Source organism: Gossypium arboreum, chromosome 3 (genome assembly GCF_025698485.1).
Source record: "Gossypium arboreum isolate Shixiya-1 chromosome 3, ASM2569848v2, whole genome shotgun sequence".
Lineage (NCBI taxonomy): Eukaryota > Viridiplantae > Streptophyta > Magnoliopsida > Malvales > Malvaceae > Gossypium > Gossypium arboreum.
This window is the reverse complement of record NC_069072.1, coordinates 7,893,959-7,914,682: the sequence shown is the minus strand read 5'-3', so window position 1 is coordinate 7,914,682 and position 20,724 is coordinate 7,893,959. Positions and strand designations below refer to the sequence as shown.

General features: G+C 33.5%; 2 protein-coding genes and 1 pseudogene across 2 annotated transcripts; 2 read left to right on the top strand and 1 right to left on the bottom strand.

Annotated features, from left to right (window-relative positions):
• Positions 1-1,683: 1,683 nt before the first annotated feature.
• LOC108465433 (probable serine/threonine-protein kinase At1g54610) lies at positions 1,684-7,044 on the bottom strand. Its single transcript, XM_017765757.2, has 8 exons — positions 6,064-7,044; positions 5,244-5,528; positions 4,731-5,048; positions 3,806-4,033; positions 3,413-3,513; positions 3,012-3,126; positions 2,245-2,703; positions 1,684-2,053 (listed from the first exon to the last, which is right to left on the bottom strand). The coding sequence occupies exons 1-8, from the start codon at positions 6,517-6,519 to the stop codon at positions 1,904-1,906; spliced, it is 2,112 nt and encodes a 703-aa protein (XP_017621246.1). The 5' UTR covers positions 6,520-7,044; the 3' UTR covers positions 1,684-1,903.
• A 2,488-nt stretch (positions 7,045-9,532) lies between these two features.
• On the top strand, positions 9,533-10,153 carry LOC108465431 (uncharacterized). Its single transcript, XM_017765755.1, has 2 exons — positions 9,533-9,794; positions 9,936-10,153. Exons 1-2 carry the CDS (start codon positions 9,533-9,535, stop codon positions 10,151-10,153), a joined length of 480 nt encoding a protein of 159 aa, XP_017621244.1.
• A 9,652-nt stretch (positions 10,154-19,805) lies between these two features.
• Positions 19,806-20,445, top strand: LOC108465434 (uncharacterized; annotated as a pseudogene).
• The last annotated feature ends 279 nt before the right edge of the window (positions 20,446-20,724 follow it).

The following is a 20,724-nucleotide window of genomic DNA, read 5'->3' as shown; positions in this document are numbered from 1 at the left end:
CATACACATTTCACTTAATTTTATAAGCTTCCATCAATATCTTGCTAAGCACCAATATGAAGAAGAAAGATGATGAAAGTTTGTTTATCTTTTCTTTTCTTTTTATATATATTATTGTATTACTTATAAAATAATATTATTTTAAGTAAAATATTAAATAAATATTAAATTATTATTTAACAAAATATCATTCAAAAAGTCATCATGAATAATTTAGCTTCTTTAATAAGATTTTCCTTTTGTTTTTATCAAGAATAAATTTTTAATATTATTTTTAATACTATAAGAATATTAGAAGGGACTATTTATATTTTTAGGAGGGCTATATACATATATAAATGGGAAAATTGTAAAAATCTTAAACCTTGAGGGGCCTACTTATATTTTTGGAAAGATCACATTATATTTACAAAGGACTAAATTGTAAAAAAAATTAAACTTTGGGGGGCGATGGCCCTCTAGGCCTCTACTTGGCTCCGCCATGGATTGTGATCCTTGGCGAAATTATTAACCTATAACATGATCATATTATTTTCAATATAGAGTGTTTGAATTGGATTAACCAATCTATCTTCAAAATGAACCTTTTTTCTCTACAACCAAATATTCCATAAGATAGCAAAAAATTAATTGTGATTAGCATTTCTGAGTTCTCATCCCTATAGAAAGGATCGCGAAGAATGAAACTTTTTTTAAGATCATCTATGCTCAATCCCAAATCAAACCAAATTGCTTTAGCTAATTGCCAATTTAATGATAAGAGATCAATATCCTCAAACTTAATGTTGTAGATAAAGGTTGCATCACAAGGTTGTATCCTTTTAGTAAGTTCATATTTGAGAACATTTTTTAAAAGTAAATTTTATTTTTTATTTTAAAGATTGTTTATAAACTTATAATAAAATTTAGATGATTATCTCATTATGAGGTTATTATTGTCATGTGGCATAATCTTAAAGTGTCACGTGTTCCAAACTTAATGACTTTACAAAAAAGTACTAAAATAATGGATGGAAAAAACTTTAAATAACAAAAAAAAAAAAAAAACATAGACACAAAGTTGAAAGGAGATGTCAAGTTCACAAGTCAAGTGAGTATTTAAGCCTAACAAAAGAGAAAGTGAAACCGTTTTTATGGTCTATTTGGATGGGTGGTGAGTATAGCTTTAGAAAGATTGAAAATAACGGTAATAGTGAGATTGGTTACCATAACGGTGAGTGTAGGTATTGCAACAATAAAATTAAAATTAATGATAAAATACATATTTAGATTCAAACTCTAAGGTAACTTGTGATTAAAATAGAAAATGACCATTATGAACATTAATTTACAATTTGATTATAATACAATAAATAATCAAAGTTATTTTTATCTCAAATAATGAAACATAAATTAAAATTATATTTTTAGAAGATAATAATTTAAAAACTATATATTTATGATAATAAAATTGATATTTTTTATTTCCCAAAATATGCAAAGCGAGCTCAAGTAACTAATTTTACTTCTACTCTTACCTCCATGATTGTTTAATCTTAATATGATTATGTAATTTAAATAAAATTATTTCACTCATTTTTAATAAAATTACTAAATTATATAAGAGAAATTAAAACAAAAATCACCAGGTTATATTCATCTCGAATTTATACGATTTTTTCTTTTTGTACATTCCATATGAACTTTGTGTGAGAGAAATTCCACCTATAAAATAAATATATAATATTCTTAACAAATCATAATGATATTAAAAGATGGGCTTGCTATACAAAATAGTAGCTGTAAAGTGTAAGCTAATTATTTATGATCTGTATGGGGCATCAGATGTAGCTGATATCGTCCAGCTTCACCACCAGCAGAGAAGCAATATGAATTTGCTGTCAACTACTGTAGTTTGCCAACTTTAGAGTTTTGTCTTGTGAAGCCGTGCTCTTCTTCGAGCAAACTCTTGGATCTTACGGTCATGCTCTTTAAGCATTTGATCGACATTGTCGGATGGAGCAAGTAGTGGACCCGATACGTATATTTTGTTTCCCCTGGGACCTCCACCATGCTGCACCAGTATTTCAATAAGAACCATACCGGTCGAACAAAAGCCTAAAGAAGAAGATAAAACCAAATACTACTACTATCGGGAAAATGGGGTAACTATATCAGTAACATTGATTAAAGATGATTGCAAAATAAAGAATGTGGTCAATGATAAATGTTAGTTATGTATGCTTGATCAATTTTGTAACTAACCCGGCTTGTTTCCATACTGCAGGCTCCTCCACCTCCTGTTACCGGGGATGCTGCAGTCTTTGGCATATGTTGCTTAACATCATGTCTTCTGGCAGACTCAAAATCAGTAAAAGATCTTCGAGGCTTGCCTCCATGGTTTACTGCTTGTAGAGTCAAAGGTCCAGGTTTCTGTCCGTGATCATCAGAAGCCAAAGTTCTAGTCGCTACTAAGCCAGATAATTTCGATAAGCTAGCTTTGGATAAGACCATAGGAAGATCATCATGCTCCTTGCCAGACTTTCTAAACACGGAGCCACCAACCAATGGACCCGAATATGAAATTTTCTTTCTATTGTGCTCCAGGAAATCTCTGCTTTCTTCCTTTGCAGCAGGTGTCTGTTTAGGGGGTGGAGGCTCCATCAAAATACCAGTGTTGAACATCTGACTCCTGCTCTTCAAATTAGGATGGGGTTGTCTTCTCTGTAATTAATGGGGGAGAATCGAATATGGTTAGCTATACAGAAGCATGAGCCGAGGGCACTGAGGAAGAAAATAAGAAAAATGCTTGAGAAATATTTGAATATAAAAATAGTTCCTCCTGTTCTCACCAAAAAGCACTTAAGTGACTGCACACAATGTTTACATTCTTGAGAAATGTTTTGTTGAACAACAACTCAAATTTATATCCTTTACTACAAAAGAAATTCAGAACACAATATGATCTTGTTTCGTATGACTAGTACTTGAATGAACAACAATCAGATCTATTTTCTTTTAAAAACAATTACCTGCGTTGATGTGGTGAACTCAGTATTAGACTTGGATGCTGGTACTGCAAGTGGTTCCTTTTGTCCCCTCCTTTCCATGTCAACCCTTGAACCCCTACTCTCAACTGCTTTTTGCCTAAGGGAAATAAAAGAATAGATTAATCTGAAGGACACTTCTCAGTAGTAAGTAAGCCTCTCCTTACAACTCCACAGAAAATGTGTGTGTGTGAGAGTGTATGTGTGTGTGTATACATATATATCAAAGAAACACTTATTCTATTGAAGAAGAGCAGTTATTAATGTTTGCCATTATCAGAAATAGGTAAGAAAGTAGACAATAAGGCAGACAAGTAATTTATACCAGAAATAGAATATAACCATGCTGATCTTTTAAGTTGATATGAATCAAATTTAACATGTACCTTCTAGCTTCTTCATCCCTCAACTTAGCATCAATCTCCTTGCTAGGAGGATACCTCGGTAAACTTGAAGGATCACACGCAAGAGGTTGTGTTGTAAAGAACTGAAAAAAGAGGAAGAGAAGAAAAATAACCTGTGAAAATTCGTAACAACTAAGACCATAAAGAATTTAATAATTCAACAAGCTAAAACATGTATTTTCATGGTTGCATCACAATCATCTTAGTTCTGATTCAAAGACTACAAAGAAAAATGTTTTTAACTCCACTATTTAGAAAGAGGTCAGTATATGATCCTTAATTTACTTTGCAATAATAAATCCATGCCAAAAAGGAGCACACAACATTCCTCTATTAAATAAATTCATTGGAGATGATTGATCATATTGTGAATACCTCACTCTTCAAAGCAAAAGCTGCAGTTCTTCGACTAACAGGGTCAATTGAAAGCAAGGTCTCCAAGAGAGTTACAGTAGGAGAAGCAAAGTCTTTAAATGCTTCAGCAACACATCGTCTATATGGGTGTAGAGGCTTGAACACAGTTGAATGAGGTAGTTTTGCTCTTCTCCAGTATTCATCAGTTGGCGAGCCACAAAGCTTAAAGATCTTATGTAATTGCTCAACCTACAAGGTCCAAAGAACTTAACTCATACCTGCATTTACTTTAAAATACAAAGGAGAAAACAAAAAAAGCCTGCCCTGGTATGTTTTTTTTTTTTTTTTTGAGAATATTTAAATTTAAAACTAGCAAGGAAGTTTATACATATGTGCTCATTCGCACATGGATAGGAGATGAAATCACCTAAAGAGAAATTTGGATTTATAAATCATATTGCTTCTTCATGGAAGAATGGGGGGAAAGCACACTACAAAAACATGCATCATATCATACACCAAAACCATTTATTAGAATATATCTGAACTGCCATTTTTGTTTGCAAACATCAGCTTTTGCACGTTTGCATGGTCTAAACACAAAGATCAACAGGCAAGTTTAATCAAGTTCAAAGTAAAGACAACCTAATAACACAAAACCAATTACAATCAAAATCTAAGGCATACATTTGAATATTCTTTTATTCACACGAGATCCAAACTCCAAGAAAACTTGAATATCAGTATAAGCAAGCATGAACTGTTATAATGACCGTACCAAGTTCCATATTATTTCTCTTTACCATCACAACCCTGAGTTAAGGCCAGGAACTTCTAGTCAATACTTTTCTCTCAAATACTCTCTTGGAATTATAATGACAGTAATTATATTAACAGTGAAGACCAAAACGGCTACTCATTAAAATTAGGCTCTTGAATGTGGTACCTCTGTTTTCCCAGGCAAAATAGGTTTGCCTGAATACAGTTCCCCAAGTATGCAACCAGCACTCCATAAATCTACAGCAACCCCGTAGTGAGAAGCTCCTAACAAAAGTTCTGGTGGTCGATACCAAAGAGTCACTACACGATTGGTCATTGGAACACTATCGTGAGGATCAAAATGACACGCCAATCCAAAATCTGCAATCTTCAAGATTCCATTACTGTCAATGAGAAGATTTGAACCCTTTATGTCACGATGAAGGACACCATGACTGTGACAATGATCAAGTCCACTTAGAAGTTGCTGCATGTAGCATTTAATCTGACCCAAAACCGAAAGAAAGTCATTAACAAACAAATACTGAAATTAAAAGAAATATCCATTAACATCTGAATAAATTGTAAAATGAAGGTAGGTAGGTGACTGCTACACCCACATTGCATCTAAACTCCGGTTTATTAAGAGACAATGTTGAACAGCAGCCAGAGATAACAATGGAAGCCATTATAAGGTTACCTGAGGTTCTGAAAACTTGATCCTGGGAAGTGATGCAAGTCCCACAAGATCATGTTCCATATATTCAAAAACAAGGTATAAGCTGCACCCTGTTGGGGATGTGATCAAGCCTTCCAGTTTCATAACATTTGGATGATCAAGTCTTCGCAAGAGAATAATCTCCCTCGCCATAAACTTTGCGCTTTCAGGATCATGATTATCGAACTGCACTCTTTTCAGAGCCACCAGTTTATTATGAATGAGGTCACGAGCCTTATACACACTACTATAGGTTCCTTGGCCAATCTGCAAGAATGAAATACTATCATGCAAAAACCAAATGAAGGAAAATGAGAATTTCATCATGGAAAATAGACTTGATATAGATGCATAATTGGCTGAGTTTCAGTGTCAAACTAAACCACTATGAACCCTACTACAAGAATACAGGATCTTCAAAGATGTGTGCTTAGATTACCAAAAAAGGGGCAAACCATAGACTTGATGTTAGAAAAGTATTTCAACTAATAAGATGTATACGTGTATGTGTGTATAGAAAAAGAGAGAGAGATCTGCTTGTTAGAACTAATTACTCTGATCATATAAAGGTTCCCTATCCAATTGACATCCCAAATTAGTTACTATACTAGTGAAGTGAAGTGAAGTGATGTCAGCTTAAATATTCAATTAGTTAAATTAATGATCAATTCTAAAGCCTAATTTCTGAACATGATCATCTTCCAGAGTTGTACTCAGTTCAATAGCATAGCTGTGTATAATGAGCATTGACCATGCTTCAAAATAAATTCAATACAAGACCAAGCCAAGTAAGAGAACTTACTTTATTCAACTTCTCAAAGGTACTGGCCCGTCGTGGTATCCATCCATTGATAGCTTCACCTGCCACAGCAACAAGCCAAGAAGGCCATCCTGCTGCAACCAGCTCTCCTTCTATGCTATTCAGCACCCTTTCTGAACCAGGATGGTGATGACCAGCAATCGTAACCCCACACTTTTCTACCTCATTTTTCACTACCACCTCAAACTTATCAAGGATCCTCTTATTCTTAACTTGATCATTATAAGAAAAACGACTGGAACCATTGGATTTCTTATTGACCAACAAGACTTTCACATCACCACCACCTTTTTTATCCTTTGATCGAACAACCTCCTCTCTTCCCGATGAATTAGCTCGTTGAACAAGCTTATCTAATGACCCTTTTCGCGTCAGCCTCTTTTTTTGGTTCTCACGGCTATCTTTAAGAGCCGCAGACTTGGAACTCATGCAACCCATGTTTCAATGTTATATACACAATTACAATCAACAATAATCTTCAACAACCGTAATTCGCCATCTACAATAATACTAGCTAACTCTATATTAAAGTTGAAGAATTAGAACTACACGACGGATTGAAATCCAAGCTTCATCCTAATCTCGTTTGACCATTTCAAAGTTACCACCCCCTTGACCAAGTTTCCAAATTAGAATATGCTACCAGTAACATGAATATTCGACCTCAGAAGCTGATGAAAATAACTCCAATCCAAGAAACAATCAAAACCCAGAAATATTTCAGAAGACTACAACAGTGGGGAACAACATAGTACCTTGAAAGGTGTTAAGAAATGAGAAACACATAGAAAGAGGAAGCTTTAATTAACCGCCAAGGAAACTAGGGCCGTCTTTGATTTTTGAGAAATGTAGTCACATAATAATGACTTGTTCTAATACTTGATACTGTACTATCTATAAAAATATCAAACAGAGACGGCTTTTGCCGGCTCTGGCTCAGTCAAGTCAACAAAAAACCATTCTCTCTTTATCTTTATCTTTTGTTTTTCTTTATTTATTTAAAAAGATAAATACAGAGACTGGAAGCAGTTAAAAATCGAATTTTAGATTGAAAAAAGAGGTAAGCAGACTTTTCCTTTGTTTGGGGTGTTTGAATGTTGCATTTAACGCCTTATAATTTTGACTGCTACATTCTTCTGTCTGGTTATGGCTTACCGCAAAATTGTTTACAATTCCAAAACTGATTACAGAGACCGTTGTTTTGGCCTACCCAATGATGAACAGGCAGAGCAAAATGCATGGAGTTTCGAACTATTACCAATGATTCTCTGTATAAGTTTTCTTCAAGAATTGAATATGTTCGTAGTTGGCTATTGGTTGGTGAGCTTGGAGAGCTTCAATGTTGCTCTAAAACTTGATGGGAGTTGAGGATTCAAGGTTTCTGAAGCTTTGAACTAAGGGTTCTTACCTAAACAATGGTGGTAGTTGAATCAAAACGAAGACTGATCGAGTTTTAGAGTGCTGGAGGCGAGATAATTTCCCATTTACATCCCCACTATATGCCCCCTATGGCAGCAGATAGTTACACTGCCCTTGATTGCTTATTAGAAGGAAGGTAATTGATGAAGGCGTGGAGGCATAGCGTGGAGGTTAATGTATGGAAGCATGGTTGGTTGAAGAAACCTCCACATTATAAAGCTGCATTGCTTGTTTCTCTTCAGTTCAACCTTTGACGAGATTTTATTATGAACTGTATCAACAACCCCGCTTCGCCGGGGTTTCAAATTCTTTCCCATTATTTATTTTATTTATTTACTAAAAAAGGCGCATTTAAAAACTGAGCCTTTATAAAAAAAATTTACATCTAATTCATGGTTAGCGATAAAAAAAAATCAATTTCTCTTTTCTTATCCGTTAATTGATTAGTAGAAATTATCGCGTCAACCAATGCCCCTTCGCTAAAGCCACATGATTTGGATCTCAGTACTCTATTCGTTCGGGGTAACTTGGTGTAACAGACATTAGAGAATGGATTAGTCAGTGGATTCAACAATATTCCAAGACAGAAATCAGACACCAAGTCATGTACAACGAATAGATCCTAATTCGTTGGCAACTTTGGAAACACAGGAACCAGGTCTGTTTCTCCAACCACCCGCCAAATCTTACGGTAGTGCAATGAAATGTACAAATTTACCATCAACAGTACCAGGTTTTACTTCACTCGCGCAACATTCCTACTCACACCGATATTGGAGATAGCAGGCGACATGTATCGGAATACACGCCCGATACAAGTCTCTCGCCCTTTTCAGTCATACTTGCTTTCATTCAACACAAAAACACAAGTTTATTTGGCGCTGCAGTGGGAATTACCGGATATGCTCCTTTTCCTATATACATGTCCACACATTACAACGGTCACTCGAAACTTCATAGCTAACTCCTTCTAGCTAGGACGATTTTGCTAAAGGTGAAATACCTCCGGATCTGACAGACAATTACTGGTTCCCTGGATACGAGCCCTTTCGACAGGATCTACAAATACTTCAGCATGGCATACACTACACCAGAGACTCCACCATCTTGCCTGCCGCGCAATACTCACTCAATCATCCAAGGGATGATTTTAGCGTCCTTCATATTTACCTTTTATTGCTTTTGATGTTTTACCAAAAAAACAGTTGTGTTCACATATTTACAAAGATAAAAAATCAAGTGTTACGCCGAACAACGGTGGTGGGTTGTTTCACTATGCTGATGGGATAAACAAAGCGCCGTTGTCTTTGGGAACTTTGGGTTGATAGAGTTTGTTAGTCAAAGTTTGTTCAATAAATCCCTATTTTCATGGGATATTTTAGCCTTTAAGTTTATTTGGTCGTTAGTAATGACTCCTTTTCTATTTTTTTAGTTGCTATGTAAGGTTATATAATAGTCTAGTATTTTCAATTTTACTCAAGGCAGAATATCATTCTCCTCCATTTCTTTTGTTCTCTAATTATTCTTCCTTGTTCTTAACATTTGGTATCAGCGCCATTAAAAAGCCTAGTTCATTTAGAAATTGCAGTCTTCTTAAACTATGGCAACAGAGGGATCTTTTGTGTAGCCAGCAATTCCGAAGTTTGATGTGCATTATGATCATTGGGCGATGCTTATGGAGAATTTTTTATGTTCCAAGGAGTATTGGGGATTGGTGGAGAATGGCATTCCTGTTGCAGCGAAAGATGCAACTAATGCATAGAATAGGAGCATTGAAGATAAAAAACTAAAAGATTTGAAAGCCAAGAATTATTTGTTTCAGGTTTTGAATCATACAATTCTGGAGATAATTCTTAACAAGGATACATCAAAGAGCATATGGGATTCCATGAAGCAAAAATATCAAGGCACAACACGAGTCCAATGTGCACACCTACAAGCTCTTCGCACAGAATTTGAAATTTTTCATATGAAAGTAGGGGAATTTGTTAATGAGTTTTTTGTTCGAACTCTCATCATAGTCAATAAGATGATGGCTAATGGTGAGGTTCTGGAAGATGGTACTATTTTGAGATCCGTTACTAGCAAGTTTAATTATGTTGTTTGTAGTATTGAGGAGTCCTGGGATACAAGTATCCTAACCATTGTTGAATTGCAAAGCAGCTTGCTAGTGCATGAACAACGTATGAGATCTCATGATGATGAAGAACATGCTTTGAAGATCACTCATGGAGATTGTTCTAGTGGCTGGACTAGAGGATGTGGTGGCTTCAAAGGTAAAGGAAGAGGACGAGGTAAGCAGAGTTTCGATAGAGCCACGGTAGAATGTTATAGATGTCACAAGCTGGGATATTTTCAATGGGAATGTTCCGGTAAAGAAGCGAATTTTGCAAAGATTTAAGAGGAAATGTAATTGATGGCTTTTGTAAATACAGAAATCACTAACAGAGAAGATACTTGGTTTCTTGATTCAGGATGTAGCAATCATATGTGTGGAAAGGAAGAGTACTTCTTAGATTTTGATGAAAATTTTAAAGATACGGTGAAGCTTAGCAACAACACAAGCATTGTTGTAATCGAAAGGGGTAATGTAAGGCTACAAGTGGATGGAATGGTGCAAGTAATCACAGGGGTGTCTATGTGCCAGAACTAAAGAATAGTTTATTAAGCATCAGATAGTTTTAGGAAAAAAGGGCTGGTCATTCTGTTTCAACATGACAAATGCAAAGTGTATCATTCAGAGAAAGTTTTAATCATGTATACGAAGATGTCTGGGAACCGGATGTTCAGATTACATACAGTCTCTCAGTCCACAATGTTCACCTGTTTCAACACAACTACAGAAGAAAAGGTTCAGCTCTGGCATCGTAGATATAGACACTTCAGCTACAAAGAACTAAAGACACTTCAAGAAGAGAAGACGGTGAGTGGGTTACTAGAATTGGAGTCTTCTTCAAAGCTGTGTAAAAATTGGATAGTGGGAAAGCAACAAAGAGCCTCATTTCCAAAGAAAAGCACTTGGAGAGCAACACATATCCTTCAGTTAATTCATGCTGACATTTGTGGACCAATCAAGCCCAATTTTAATAGTGGAAAGAGGTACCTAATCACTTTCATTAATGATTTTAGTAGAAAAAATTAGGTTTATTTTCTCACAGGGAAGGCGAAAGCCTTTGTTGTCTTTAAAATTTTTAAAATTCGTATTGAGAAAGAAACAAATTCGGCTATCAAATGTTTATGCATTGATTGAGGTAGAGAGTTTACATCACAAGAATTCAAAAAACTTAATGATGATCATGTTATTTAGAGACAATTGACAGTTGCATATACAACGCAACAAAATGGAGTCATGGAGCATTAGAACAGGACAATTATTAATATGATTCGCAGCATGCTCTCAGGAAAGAAAGTCCTTTTGGCCTGAAGCAGTAAATTGGACTGTCCATGTGCTAAATCAAAGCCCAACTCTTGTAGTTAAAGATAGAACCCCGGAAGAAGCTTGGAGTGGAGTCAAACCTTCAGTTGAGTATTTTCGTATTTTTGGTTGCATTTCTCATGCTCATGTGTCTGATAAAAAGAGAACTAAGTTAGATGATAAGAGCGATGTGTATTGTTAGGTGTCAGTGATGAGCCAAAGGCTTATAGGCTTTATGATCCTAATTCATAAAAAATTATAATAAGCATAGATGTTGTATTTGAAGAAAGTAGATTTTGGGATTGGGATAAAAATAACGAGAAAGCAATTGAGTGTGAATTAGAATGCGATGAAGATGTAAGCAAAACGACTGAAACTGAACCCCAAGAGAGTTTGATGTTGATGATGTAGAAGAAGAGAATTCTTCCTCAGATTCTTTGATTGCGGATAGCAATTTACATGGAGGACGAAATAGGCGACCACCAAGTTGGGTGAAGGATTATGTGACTGAAGAAGGGCTTTCTAAAGAAGATAATGAAGTTTATTTGGTCATTTCTGCAACGAATGATCCTATGCATTTTGAAGATGCTATCAAAAGTGAGAAATGGAGGAAAGCAATGGATGTGGAAATGGAAGCAATAGAGAGAAATGACAGTTGAGAATTGACTGAATTAACTTAAGGACAAAATAAGGAAGGGGTAAAATGGGTTTACAAGACTAAATATGATGAGAATGGTGAGGTTGAAAATTACAATGCAAGGCTTGTCGTAAAGGGGTATGCGGAACAACATGGAATAGATTACACTGAAGTTTTTTCACCTGTTGCACGTATGGAAACGGTTCAGTTAGTTGTAGCATTTGCGGCTCAAAGAGGATGGACTATCCATCAGCTATATATATGAAGTCTGCATTTTTACATGGTGAATTAAATAAGACTATCTTTCTGAAACAATCAAATGGCTACATCTAGGAGGGAAATGAGCAGAAGGTATATAATCTAAAGAAGGTGTTTTATGGGCTTAAGCAAGCACTACATGCATGGTACAGCCGAGTGGAAGCTTACTTCATCAAGGAGGGTTTCAAAAAATGCACTTATGAGCATACTTTGTTCATTAAAAGGCAAGATGGCAAAGTGGTAATTGTTAGTGTATCTGTTCATGATCTTCTTGTTTCTGGTAATGATGAGTTCATGATTAATGAGTTCAAAGATTCAATGAAGCATGAGTTTGACATGATAGATCTTGGAAGGATGCGGTATTTCCTTGGTCTTAAAGTTCTTCAGAAAACTAATGGCATATTTATCAGTCAATTTAAGTATGCATTAGAAGTGATGAAGCGATTTGGAATGGATAAAAGTAACCCAGTTCAAAATCCAATTGTCCCTGAGTTCAAGCTTGCAAAAGATGGAGGAGTTAAAGTGGATAAGACTTATTATAAGTAAGTTGTGGGTAATCTCATGTATCTTACGACAACATGACATGACATGATATTTGTTGTGACGTCTTTTAAGTGGATATATGAAAAATCCTACTGAGATGTATTTGCAAGTGGCGAAACGAGGATTGAGATATTTGAAAGGTACAACTGAGTTTGGGATCTTTTACAAGAAGGGAGGAGTTGAAAAACTTGTTGCTTACATAGATAGTTATTATGCTGGAGACATAGAAGATAGGAAGAGCACTTCAGGATATGCAGTTCTTCTATGTTCAGGGGCAGTATCATGGGCCTCTAAGAAGCAACCGTTGTGAGTTTATCTCCTACAAAGGCTGAATTCATTGATGCTGCATCATGCACATGTCAGACAATATGGTTGAGAAGAGTATTAGAAAAGTTGGGTCAGAATCATGAAGCAAGCACTGTTCTATGTGACAGTAGCTCAACAATAAACTCTCAAAGAATCCAGTAATGCATCGTACTAAACATATAGATGTGTGTTTTCATTTTCTTCGAGAGTTGACAAATGATGAAAGCGTGGAGCTGGTTCATTGTGGTTCGCAAGATCAATTGGCAAATGTGATGACTAAACCACTCAAGCTGAATCGGTTATTAAAGTTATGAAAGCTTTTGGGAGTGTGTTTTTACTAATATAAACCGAATGTTCAAGACATTTCAGTTTAAGGGAGGAAATGATAGAGTTTGTTGGTTGAAGTTTGGTCAATAAATCCCTATTTTCATGAGATATTTTAGTAGTTTAAGTTTATTTGGTTGTTAGTAATGGCTCCTTTATTTTCTATTTTTTTAGTTGCTCTGTAAGGCTATATAATAGCCCAATATTTCCAGTTTTACTCAATGCAGAAAATCATTCTCCTCCATTTTTTTTTTTTAATTATTCTGCCTTGTTCTTAACATGGGTAGCATTGGAGATGTACTGATGTCCCCAATTAACACGTACATACTCAGCGGTGCGCTGAACGATTATGGATCCTCTTATCGGTCATTTTCCAATTAAATAGTCCACAAGGTACGCAAAGCACTTAAAACAACCTTAAATCTTATACTTGTTAACTACCCTGCCTCGTCTGATTCACAGTACGAACTTAGGCTATTTTATTCTGCAATTGGAGTGGAATATCTGCTTTCATTGGTATGTGCAAATTTAATTTTCCAATTTAAATCAAAGTTCCATTTTAACTGCTTATATGTTCATATTGTAAAGGGAGTTTGTTGGACAAGAAGTGCAGAGAGGCAGGCATCTTGCATTATTTTGCACTTTTACATCACGTTTGGTTCACTGTAATGGAATAGGGCTGTAATTGAATAGAGCTGTAATGGAATAGAACTGTAATGGAATAGAACTGTAATAAGTAATTCAACTGTTTGGTTGAATGGAATGGAATAGAAGTATTCTTGTGTTTGGTTGAATGGAATGATGTTGTAATAGTATAAGGAAAAAACTAAAATGACCGAATACCCTTAGCGAATTTTTGTTAAGGAGATGAATATTGTTATTGTTATTAAATTTTAATAAGATTATTATTAAAATAATTTAATAAAATAATAAATAGTTTAACCATATTTTAACATAACTATTATTAAATATAATTTAATAAAAATATAATTTAATAACATTCATTATATAACTATTATTATATGAATTAAAAATTAAAATATATAACACTATAAAAAATATATAATCTGCTTTATTATTTTTAAACTTCAATACATATTTAGGCTCGTTTGTTTGCCAAGAAAATATTTTCCGGAAAATAATTTATGGAAAATGATTTACTTTTCTAGAAATGATTTACTTTTACGGTGTTTGGATGAATTTATGTAAAATATTTTCCGTTATTTGGTAGATTTCAAAATATTTTATAAAAGCTGCTTTTAAATTAAACAAATATATATATCTAAGAATTTATTATCTTTTCATTGTTTATTTGAGTTTATTATATATATACATTAATAAATTTTACATATATTGCAATGTTTTATTTATGGATAAACTACAAAAATAGTCACTTTTGTTTGCCTCGGGTTACATTTTAGTCACTTATATTTGAAATGTTACGTTTTAGTCATTTATGTTATTATTATCTCCTAATGATAATCCTACGTGGTAGTCCAACTAGATTTTAAGTGCCAACTAGATCTTAAGTATATCTGTTAATACATACTTCATCCGGGTAAATTATACAATTTTCTGTTAATACATACTTTACCCGGGTAAATTATACAGTTTTCTATTAATACATACTTCATCCGGATAAATTATACAGTTTTCTGTTAATACATACTTTACCCGGGTAAATTATACAGTTTTCTATTAATACATACTTTACCCGGGTAAATTATACAGTTTTCTATTAATATATACTTCATCCGGATAAATTATACAGTTTTCTATTAATGTGCTTGTGAAGAAAAATACAGAACAACATTTCATAGATATGTTTCCATCTATTTCTAGATTACTATAGCAAGAGAGTAAGTCAAGTCTGAGTTATTGTGCTTAGTAGAAATAATAGAATGCAATGAGGCTACAAAAGCAAGAACCTGAAATTACAAGCAAATATAGTAATCAGGAGGAACAAGAAGCAGTAAGTAATTAAGCCAAGTGGCCTATCAACCTGCAACCACTGGTATAGGGTTTAGACAAAGCAAATCAAGCAACATAGAGATAGATTGGTTCAGTGCAGAATAGCATCAACAAAGACCACCAAATGTGAAGATATCCCAAATTTAATCCATATCCTAAACTAGGTCAACAAAACATAGAACCATAAAAAAGGCACAGATGAACTAAATATGAACTATAAAGCATTAGAGAGGAACCGAAATCAATAAATTAATGAACATCCACTAGCAGTAACAATAAGACAAACAGTTATTTCTCTGCTATAAACAAGAATCATAGAGAAGAAAAGCAAAAAAAAAGAACAGAACAGGGCAAACCCCTAAACTGAAATCATAAACAAGATAGAGGCTATCGAGAAGAACGGAGGAACTAGTGACTTCAGTTGACTGACATGAAAGAGCGGAGGAATGAAAGTGGCGGAGGCAAAGCAAGCAAGAGAGGTTTGGGTGAGAGAAGGCATCGGGTTGAAGTAAAAAAAAAAAACGTACCTTTGAGGAGATGAAGATGAAGGGTAGATGGATGGATGCTTGATTTGGAGAAAAGGTTGGAAGAAATCGGAGCAGAATTTTGGGAGAAGAAATCAGCTATTTTGGTCCCAAAATCTGAAAATGTATTCGGCGTGTGTGTTGAATAGCAATTGGTGCCCTCACTCTGAATACCTATTACAGGAGGTGAGGAATATGGTCAAATAGCTAAATCTGAATCACCTAAACGGTGAACCAAACGTATAAATCATCAGAAGGCCAGCTGAATAAGGCAGAAATGGCATAGCAATTCCATCCAACCAAACATACTATTAATTTATTAACTTAAGGTTAAAACAATTTTGTTCAAATAATGCAACCGAAGTTGTTTAATGTGAATTAGCTTAAGTTGTTTCAGTCAATACTTCATTTTAAGAAAAGTTATTTATTATTGCACTATTAGTTTGATTGAGAATACCTATATTCAATATATAGTTTTATATATTTTTAGAATTTTTTTAATTTTGTATATATGTTTCTAAGTTTTTATAATTTTGCACTCATTTAAAATGAATTTGGATACTCATATGTTCACATTTATTCTATATGTACATTTTAATTATTTTATAAAAATCTTTTTTGAATTTTTTTTAAATTTTTTTTTTTACTGAAGTGGCATGTCATGTCAACATGTTGCCATGTGATAATAATCCGGTCGGCCATGTTAGCGAGGTAAACCGGTCAATTGATAGTTTTAACGGAAAAAATCTATTGATTTTTTGTCACTAAGTGCTCAATTGGGGGTACTATCTTCATAAGGGCTCAATTGACTTTTTCTTATTTTTTATTGAAGGTTTTTTTACTAAGCCTTTAGTTTATGATGAAACCCTAAATATTTAGGGTAAACTACAAAAATAGTTATTAAATAAAGGATTTTTTGGTTAGATGCATGGAATTGGCTAAGCATTTTATTCGAACAAATATAGAACCAAAATGGATGGTTTTATGTCTATTACTTATTCTTCCTCCCGAGTTAAGACCGATCATTCAGATAGATGGGGGTAAACTAATGAGTTCGGATATTAATGAACTCTATAGAAGAGTTATCTATCGAAATAATTCTCTTACCGATCTATTAACAACAAGTAGATCTACGCCAGAGGAATTAGTAATGTGTCAAGAAAAATTGGTACAAGAAGTCGTGGATACACTTCTTGATAATGGAATCCGCGGACAACCAATGAGGGACGGTCATAATAAGGTTTACAAGTCGTTTTCAGATGTAATTGAAGGCAAAGAGGGAAGATTTCGCGTTCTATTTTATTCACCAAACTATTATTTTTTTTATTTAGTCACTAAACTTAACATTTCAGTTATTCTCTTGTTAGATGAGTGACAAAGTTGACGTGGGCTTTTTTTTTTATTTATCTAATAATGATTTTAGATATTCAACAAATTCAGTCCTCAATATTTATAAAATTTTTCCTTTTAGTTTAAATTCTAAAAATTAAAAAAATTAACCCTCAAAATTTATAAAATTTATCAAATATGAGTATTTAATTGGATAAAAAATTCGAGTGCCAAAAGTACACACTCAGTCATAGATCTTAAATAATATATTAACCCTAAATTTTTTTTTAAAAAGAAAACTTTTATCCTATAAGTGAATCAAATATAAATACTAAATTCATCGTAAATAAATATATGTCATTGAGCGAATCAACTACAAATCCTAACCTAACTTGTGAGTAGATTTACAAATCGAGTCCTCTAATATATCATTTAAACTTAAAATTATAATTATTTAAATAATTTTCTTTTAAAAGTTTCTCTAATTAATCATAAGCAAATCCTAAATCAGCATTTGAGTAAACACATAAACCAATCTTTTAAATACATAATTTTAAATATATATATATATATAAATAATTACGTAATAATTTTTTCTAAATTGAATTGTGATAACAAATTATTCATATTTTAATATCAAACCTTAACCAATTTTCATTAAAATTGAAATATAGTAATATCAATTAAGTCTTAACCCGATTAACATTAATATTGTCCTCAATGTAGGAGGATATGAGTTTGGATGCGTTCAAACATGTTTATCCTCCTTATTTTAAGATTGGGGAAGGATTATATGAAATTTTAAACTTTGTATAAAAATTTTAAAATATTATGACAATTTGTACAAAATGCAAAATGACTTAAGATAGAATAAAATTTGAAAATTTTATTAAAACATGATATAAATAATTTCTAACATGATAGGGGTACACAAATGTATCAAAAGTTATATAAATTCAAAATTTTATAAGAAATTTTCTTTTTCTTATAAAAATATATGTGACATGAAAATTCATCTAATTGTAATTATTAATGTTCACTATTGTTCCTTTTTTTTTTTAAGTTTTTAGCCTGTACTTTTATCTAATTGAATCATTTGATAATATTAGACAATTAATTCTTAAGAAAATATTAAATTAATATTCAGAGTATATTTAAAACATCACCTAGTGATTAGATTTTAGTGTAACTATGCATATGAATATGTGATATAGTAGTAGATCTCATTGAATTAAGTGAATTGAAATATTTGGCAGGTTGAAAAGTGAGTTGAGAATGATATTAAAAGAGTATTCAAAATTTCTAGTGCAGGGTTATGTTTCTTCCTACCAGGTTTATTAAAGATGTGCAGTTCTTTGGAAAGGTTCTGAAGGTTCAGCAAGGGGAGCAAAAATGAGTTGGGAATAGATATGTCATCTCAAGGCTGAAGGAGGGCTTGGCATGAAAAATTACAGGTCATAATGTTTAATTACCTATGTAAAATTACAGGCACGTGAGATGCATAGGGTGTTAGGCTCTTGGCATGAAGAGCTTGAATGGATTCAGCAAGTGGGAACACATAAACCTTTGCAATCCACCATTATCAAACTTTCATGGAATGCTTTCCTTTGTTTCATTTGGCAAGAAAGAAACTACAAACTTCATGGTGGCCCGTCAAGATCAATACAAGTTTTAATTTCACAACTAAAGAATATTGTTCGAGATCGATTACTGAGAACAAAGGTTGCTATAAATAATACTGATTTAGTGTGTAGAAATTGGGGTTCGATTGTATAGGTGGTGGTTGCTTTTGTTGCCTTTTGTATTTCTTTATAGCAAACTTTGCTTCTTCTTCCTTTTATGAATAAAATCTTATTTATCCAAAAAAAAAAATGAAAATTGAAATTTTACATAGCTAATTAAACACTATGACCTTTATTTTATTAGATTGTTTATTTATTTTAATATATTATTACCCTGAAGTGTAATCACTATATTAATAATTACATTTTTACAATTACTTTATGTTCTATAAACACACTTATTAACTATATCTAAAAATTGTTATCATAATGTTTTTCTTATTATCAATAATTTTTAATTATTTATTTGATAATTAATTTCCATTATAATTATAATGGTTTAAAATTTCCACTTACATTTTTTTATTTTTATTTTTAATAGAAAAGAGAAAGTACAAATATCCTTAAATCAATATATTAGATGTGAAAATTCTTAATTTATATTCTAGAAAGAAGCAACTTCTTAAAAGAAAACATAGAAAAATCAATGATTTCAAGTTCAATCTCACATACTGTTAAATTCGCGCCAACCAATCAACCACCATGTTAACTTCTCTGGGAATGTACTAGAATTTAACTACTTAAAAATAACTACGCATCATTTTAACCTTTCGAACAGCAGCTTCGTCAACAAAGAGTTTGAGAGATTCTCTTTTAATATTTCAATAGTCATTCTACAATCACTTTCAATAATAATTTTAGTAGACTTCTTAAGCGAAACAACTTCTAATCTATAGAGAATTCCCCAAAGTTAAGAGTTCAAATTATTTTCAAATAAATTAATAGTAGAATAACGTTTAAGGCACAACTAGATAGGAGATCTCATCCTAGGAGAAAAAAACCAGCAACGGGGTTCATAGATTATAAAGAACCCAAAGTTTTACCGACAAAAGAAAATTCAGAAAACCCGTCGAACACAAAACAGCCTGAAAAGTGAAGAAAAAAAAAAGCACACTTCCCAACAAACATCACAACTCAGTCTTTAGTCATTTAATCCCAATACCAGATCAGATTCTCTTCATTGAATTTCTCAATCTCATTTTCTTCTCACATTCCCTTCCCATATGCTATGCTACACCGAAACTCCCACCAATGCCAACATTATTTTCCCCTTAAATCCGCATTGTGATTTAGAGTTGTAAAGACAGAAAGAAGAGATCTAGGCAAGTAATATAACAGCCGAAGTAAGTGATGTTGTTTTAAATCGGTACAATACAATGGGCTTGTCAATGTTCTTCGTGATCTGCATTCTTCACTCCGCGCGCGATCGCAATAACGAGTGGGTCCTTGATCATGTTCTGTCTCAACGAGATCAACATCTTTGCTCACGGTGTTGAAACGGCTGAAAAGCTTTTAGGGTCAACCCCACATGATCAACTCTTGATTCAGACATCCAATTCTTTTGTTGGTTTGCTTCTTTTCGTGATTGGGTTCTTGGTTTTCATGGTAGCCTTTGTGAAGGATAAAGAGTTCCAGAGCTTCTTCGCCAAAGGGTGTATACTCATTCATTTATCAATGGCTCTTTGGAGGGTTAATTTTGAGAGAAGGTTAGAGGATTTGGCTTGGGATTGGCCAAGACAAGTGGCTGGTGATATTTTGCTAGCTCTTTCTTGGGTCTTCTTTTTACTGTACACATGGAGGGAGAAGTATGATTAGCATCAAAGGATTGCTTTGCTGCCATGCCAATCCCTTCCCCTTTTAGCATCCCAATTATAGCCATTTTGCACTCTCACTATGCTCTGACATGAGCAGTGTGTAATGTAGAATCATGGGTATGGAAATGAATTGTAGAAAATACTGCCATTTGAAATGTCAAACCGAGCATTTATTTATATGTACATATACGTGAATTGTAGTGGTTGAACTAATTGTGAGCTAAATCCTTTCTTTCTTTCTTTTATTTTTAGCAACTGCGATACACAAAAAAAGGCAGGCATTATTCAAGAATGTGGTGGCGCTGGTTCATCCATTAATGGCCGGACCAAAGCAAAGCATCTCTAAATTATTCATGCTACTGAACTCTCACCGACATCGGCTATAAATGGCGTATGGAGTAGGGCCTAAGTGTTTTGTTGGATCCCACTTTATTGCTTTTCAACGTTTTTCTTACAAAAAAAAAAATAATTTTAAGAAAAG

Excerpts from the sequence above, each read along its gene's own strand:
- LOC108465433 (XM_017765757.2), bottom strand. The coding sequence starts at position 6,519 with ATGGGTTGCATGAGTTCCAAGTCTGCGGCTCTTAAAGATAGCCGTGAG. Across the intron at positions 3,514-3,805 it reads CTTTTGCTTTGAAGAGTGAG|TTCTTTACAACACAACCTCT; the intron begins GTATTCACAATA and ends CTCTTTTTTCAG. Across the intron at positions 2,054-2,244 it reads GCAGTATGGAAACAAGCCGG|CATGGTGGAGGTCCCAGGGG; the intron begins GTTAGTTACAAA and ends ATACTGGTGCAG.
- LOC108465431 (XM_017765755.1), top strand. The coding sequence starts at position 9,533 with ATGGCTAATGGTGAGGTTCTGGAAGATGGTACTATTTTGAGATCCGTT. Across the intron at positions 9,795-9,935 it reads AGGTAAAGGAAGAGGACGAG|AAATCACTAACAGAGAAGAT; the intron begins GTAAGCAGAGTT and ends TTGTAAATACAG.